The sequence below is a fragment of the Fundulus heteroclitus genome, chromosome 23 (assembly GCF_011125445.2).
Source record: "Fundulus heteroclitus isolate FHET01 chromosome 23, MU-UCD_Fhet_4.1, whole genome shotgun sequence".
Classification (NCBI taxonomy): Eukaryota; Metazoa; Chordata; class Actinopteri; order Cyprinodontiformes; family Fundulidae; genus Fundulus; species Fundulus heteroclitus.
Window position 1 is genome coordinate 215,107 of NC_046383.1, and position 6,000 is coordinate 221,106.

The 6,000-nt window shown below is 37.5% G+C and overlaps 1 protein-coding gene across 1 annotated transcript; it reads left to right on the forward strand.

Moving 5' to 3' along the window:
* Nucleotides 1–2,595: 2,595 nt before the first annotated feature.
* LOC105936658 lies at nt 2,596–4,193 on the forward strand. Its single transcript, XM_021324087.2, has 4 exons — nt 2,596–2,714; nt 3,400–3,498; nt 3,606–3,649; nt 3,995–4,193. Exons 1-4 carry the CDS (start codon nt 2,666–2,668, stop codon nt 4,127–4,129), a joined length of 327 nt encoding a protein of 108 aa, XP_021179762.2. The 5' UTR covers nt 2,596–2,665; the 3' UTR covers nt 4,130–4,193.
* The last annotated feature ends 1,807 nt before the right edge of the window (nt 4,194–6,000 follow it).

A 6,000-nucleotide genomic window follows, 5' to 3' on the forward strand; every position in this document is an offset into this window, starting at 1 on the left:
TTATCACTTAAAAAAGGAACGACTCATCTCCATCTTATTTCAAGTGCAGTAAATTAAGTATTTAAGGGTCAAAATACTCATCCCATTGGCAGATAATCTTATTAAGCTGCTCAAATCGAGGACAGATACACTCATTTCAAGATGCCTGTGCAAATTCTCAGTTATCCACGTCATCGTAACAGCAAACAGACTTAAATTGGAAGAAACCGGACCTTCGCTCAATTCTTTCTGAAAGTTTTAGACAAATTTCAAGACAATTTTATTTACTTTGAGTTCCATTTTTCCAGATGCTAAGTACTATTTGCACTTTTTAGCTTCTAAGGAAGTGTTGTTCGGTACATTCAACTTTAACATTTATTTTGTTTTGTTTGTGTGTTATATGTGAACTCTGGACCAGTGTCTCACTGTAAATTTAATAAGGGTTACACAATGACAATAAAGACACTTGAGTCTTGATATGATAAATGACATTTAGTGCAATGCAACTGTGTTTTCCTATGGCATCATGTCATCAAACAGCAACTAAATAAAATGCTAATACACAGTGGTTTAATGGGGTATTTTGGATGGAATTCTAAACAACAATAACTGACTTTCCATCGTTACTGAATAAGGAGATGGCAGTGATGAAGTTCCAGCACTTTTATTGAGAAACAGAGCAGAGATCACATGGATGGAAAGTAATCGCACCCCACTGTCCCGCTGCAGTCTGTGTCTGCCCTGTCTCGCTTTCGGCTCTTCCTAATACTCGATAGTGGCCTTGGCATGAGACAAAACAAAGACAGTCTATCCTAGACAATCAGTATCCCACACAGCAGCTACAGCATTTGGCCTTGCAATCAGCAAACAGTGGATCTCATACACAGCAATCATGTCTCCAAGCCTCCTATATCCGAGTGGAGTGAGGCCATAGTGACTTCAGAATAATATTTTTATAACAGGTATTAATAACTTATTCAGTACATAGTACATATTGATATTATTACCAATAATACATTTTAGCTTCCAGCATGATACTCATTTGATTAAATTAGGCCACAGACAGTTTTCCTTTACATTCAAAATAAGCTATTTGAGCAATATCAAAATGTTATCATACAAAAGCCAGTGTATTTCTTTTCACAAAAAGTAAAAAAAATTCCAAAACCAACTGAATACCTGTTCAGCTTTTTGTATTTAAACTTTCCTAGTGCATAGGTACAAACTATATCCTACTCAACACAGGTTGGTGTTGTTTTTGGTAAAGTCTAATTACTCTGGTGTGGAATGCATCATGGGTCATCTGGTGTTTTTATTCATGAGATCAGCAATATCTTTACTTCAAAAAACGATCCTTAGAGTATCGTATTGTATATTTTAACATCTTATAAGGATCTGAGAAATTCTGTTTTTTGTTTCAGCCTCGCTTCAATGGTTTGAAACTAATGCTACACCCTGTTTTTAAATGAGCTTCAAAAAATGACATTCTGTAGTTTGACCCATTTTTAAAAAGCCCACAAACCCAAAAAAAAAAGACCTGCAGAAAGCGGCAGCATGACAGGAAATAAAGGTATAAAATCTGCTAACATGTGGCTGCATCAGGTAGTTGGACATATCACGTCCACCTCGACACACCAAAAAAAAAAAAAAACCTCTAACACCATGAGGGGCATGAAGATATGGATTGTTCTGATTTTTATTCAGCAAGGATGTAAGTATTGTTCAATTTCCTCAGTTTAAATTGTCTTAGAGTTTTGAAAGCCCTTCATGTTTTTGGTTTAATCTGCAGTTCAACCTTTTTTTTTAGAGAATGTATAACTTACCACTTGGTCTATGAGTATAAATAACTCTTCTGTTCTGCTGTAATTTCATCATTACATGTACAGGTATAAAGTTACAATGAATACCATATGTACTAATTTTTGATCATTATTTTTACTTTTCAGACTCAATGATTTCAGTGACCACGGGCCAACTTGGTGAACCTGTCAGCTTTACTTGCTGGTTCTCTGATTCGGACTACAGCAACACTCGAGTCAAGTGGTACAAACAGAGTCTTGGAGATACTCTTAGATTAATAACAACACTCATGAAGGGGACTACTGAGTCTGTGTTAGAGCAAGGGTTTTCTCCCTCAAAATTTACTGCAAACTATACAACTTTCAAGAGCACATTGACCATTCTGAAACCTGTTAAAGAAGATGAAGCAATGTATCATTGTGCAGTCTCTACCTGGAGCAGAGATGAGTGGTCTGGGATGTATTTGTCTCTAAAAGGTAATTCTTTTGTTTTATACCATTGCATGACAGGAAGAGACAACTACTCTAACAATGTTTTAATCTTATTATCACTTCCAAATATTATAGACAGCAAGACAGGAGCAATGAACTACACTGTTGTTCAGTCGCCAACAATATCTGATCCAGTTCAGCCAGGGGAATCTGTTACCCTCCAGTGTTCAGTCCTCTCTGGCTCCCAGATGGGATCCTGTCCAAGTGAAGACAGGGTGCTGTGGTTTGGAGTCAGAAAAGACACAATCCTTGGAAGCATCATCTACACAGATGGAAACACACCTTACGAGTGTGACACGAACTCCGACATGTCATCCATTTCAAAAAGATGTGTTTATCACCTCTTAAAGAACGTCAGCTCCTCTGACAGTGGCATTTATTACTGTGCGCTGGCCATGTGTGGCGAGATTATATTTGGAAATGGAACCAAACTTGAAGTAGACGGTAAGTGGATGATAGTTAAGAAAATAAAATCAACTTTTGTGGATCAAAACCTTTTTTTAATTTTTAATTGGCAACAGAAACAAGCTATGAGGCCTGAATCTTTTTATGAGAAACTTTGATTTGAAGTTAAACTACAGATTTGTAAGACTTAGGATGTTAAAGCTACTCTCAGAAATGTTCATACTGCCGGCACATTTCAGTTTGGTTATTTAAAGAAAGGTTTCCAATAAGAAATATAACAGGTGTCTCTCAAAAAAATAATCAAAACTCTTATTTTAATATTTTTTTTTTATTTCCATGCTAATAAAATAAGGAATTTAAACAATTATACCCTTCTTAATAATGATTAGAAAAATCTTGATTGACATTACGTCAGTGAAACCCTTTCTGTTACTTTTTGCACGTCTCCACTGGTGTGAAAATGTATCTTTGATGATTGAATGCCCTCTTTGCCATCACCCTAATGTTTAGCTCCTGATCCTCTGTTAGTTGCAAGCCCTGACTCTTGCTTGGCCACAACTAATGGTTAATAAAACTTCCAGTCATAAAAAAAAAAAACATTTTGATTAAATTGAAAGATTACATTAAATCTAAATATGTCTGAGGTGTGAATAACTTTGGGCTTAACTTTATATTTAAATGTAGAATATAAATTGTTTTATGGGTTGTTTTTATGTGTCAAAAGGCAGCAGATGGTCAGATCATGGGCTCCTGCTGACGTGTAATGTTGTGGCTATCTGTGGGCTTGTCTGCATTATTACCTTTGGCAGGACAATTTGCAAGGGTAATTACAACATATTTTAACATCTATTGTGGTAAATGTCGTATTAAAGGTTTAACTGTTTATTAAATTTAAATTTTGTATGTGGATTTTTCACTTGTTATTTGCAGCTGATAATTGTCTACAAGGACATGTTGAAAAACAGAATTTAAAGGTAAGATAATCAAAAAGCACGATCATCATTTTTTGGCATACTTACATCCAGTGTTTCCTTACTAACCCTGTGAATGAGTTTTTGGAGCCTCTCATTTCCTGAAATTCACCAATTTATCTCTCTCTTTCAATTCTTCAAATCATATTTTAGTTATCTGAATAAGTAGTTCAATAATTTCTAATGTGTTTCTGGTATTTTTTTTACTCTAGTCTGTCCATCTGTTTTTAAATTCTTAAACACTTTTCTATCAATTTGTTAAATAAAACGTTTTTGATAAAGGTTGATTGATTGGATTCACTCATGAACTAGCGCTAAAATGAAACAGTTGTCTTTAAATTTGTCCAGGAAGAAGAGGATACTCTGATTTACACCACTGTCATCTTCACCCTGATTGAAAACAATGAGTCATGGATAAAAGATGCAAAAGCAGTGAAGAGGGAGAAGACCCAGGCTGCGCTCAAACCTTTCAGAGTGGAATAAAAAGTTGATGCTGTGACTGTTTTATATCACCATGAACCAGATAACCACAGCAGGAGGCCTTATAGAGCACCATGATGGGACCAAGATTTTATTGTGGAACTAGAAGGCATTCTTTTTGTACAAGACTGTGAAACTAAAAAAGTAACCTCTGTCTCCAGTACCCATTAATGCTTGTTGTGGTCATTTTTTAAATTTTTCGTATAATACACTGCCTGGCCAAAGAAAAAGTCGGCACCAAAAAAAAGGTCACATACAAATAATTTGTTGGACTGCATTTAGCTTTGATTACGGCACGCATTCGCTGTGGCATTGTTTTGAAAAGCTTCTGCAATGTGTTGCATTGATGTTGGTATAGTCTGTTCCGGTCACTTTTTTTCCTTGAAGATGATGGATACCCGCTATCCCTCTGGTGTTTAATTATGGGTTGGACAGTTCTTAACCCAATTTTGGTAGTTTCTGCAATCTGCTTAGATGTTTTCTCTACTTAATATATGCCAATGATTTGACCCTTCTGAAACAGACTGACATCTTACCCACGACCATGGGATGCGTCGTTCCACATGGTTGTTTGAGAAATTGGAAGCAACTCATTGCACCAGTTGGGGTTAAATAACTTGTTACCTGCTGAAACATAATTGCTCATGCAGTAATTCAATGGCCGGCTCATACCTTTTTGCTTCAATCCAGGTGGCAACTTTTTTTTTTTTTGGCCTGGCAGTATAGTACATGGCTATTTGTATTTTTTACTACAACATAAATTGTTTTACATACATTGAAACACTTCTTACATGGTCGTACACTATGTGTTTAATCTCAGCATTATCGTTGTGCTGTGGGTCGTGGGTAAGAAATAGCACAGAGACAACTCCATTTTCAAATAACTGTGTGGCTATGTTTTTTTCCCCCCATCCAGCTAGAGCCCACCTGCACGTACACTGAGCCAGCAAAACACACTTTTGTTTAGAGGGCATCACTCCACCTGCTACATATGACAGATACAGAAAATATAGTTTACACATACAGAAAATACCACGTATGTGGATTAAATATTCCTAGAATTTAGTGTTCTAAAAAAATCTCCTCTTACACTAGTCTGATCACTATAGTGATCTGTTAAGTTCAGCACAGTTAGCCTTCAAAATCAAAGCAGTCTAAAACTGAGCTAATTTAAAAGGCTAAAATTCACAGCCGAATACATTCAAAGATCTTTTTTCATAAACCTGATAAAGGAGGGTATGGCAATGGCGGTCCACGACCGAGCTATTTTTAGAACGTGACTCATATCACGTGGTACGCGGTAGGGCAAACTTGCGTTGTCCTCCGCTCTTTCGCTGTAAAAAAGCTGTACGTTACCCTTGATTTTACTCGGTAAAACGACTGCTTTTTCCAAGTCTAAGACGCCTCCTAATCATGGTTTTTAAACATTGTTGTTATGGAACGTGCAACAGCGACTTGAGGTACGCTGATAGTGTAATGATTCTGGCACTGGAGCTGATCCTACAGACAATTAACACACCTGTTCACTATCCACCCCTTTGCAATCTACCTCTTCTGGCTCCACCTGTCTCCAGCTGCATATAAGCTCCGTCCTAGTCAGTCTCCAGTGCCAGATTGTCTCAAGCCACCCGTTAGAGCATTCCAGTGTTACTTATTCTGCCTGTCTGTGTCTGACCTGATTCTGTCCTCCGTCACTGAGCCTGCCTGTCCCCTTAAACTGTCTGTGCCTGTGGAAATTGGACCTGGATCTGGACCTGGATAATCTTTCTGGACTACCCCCTCTGTACCTCCGCTGGAATATTGGATTCCCCGTTACCGGACCCGGACTGCCCCTGGACAAACGCCTCTGGAAATCCCCGCTCAGCTTGCCCGTC

Bases quoted from the DNA above. Each gene is read 5' to 3' on its own strand.
- LOC105936658 (XM_021324087.2), top strand. From the start codon at position 2,666: ATGTGTGGCGAGATTATATTTGGAAATGGAACCAAACTTGAAGTAGAC. The intron at 3,499-3,605 runs GTAATTACAACA...TGTTATTTGCAG, and splicing joins TGGCAGGACAATTTGCAAGG to CTGATAATTGTCTACAAGGA. The intron at 3,650-3,994 runs GTAAGATAATCA...AAATTTGTCCAG, and splicing joins TTGAAAAACAGAATTTAAAG to GAAGAAGAGGATACTCTGAT.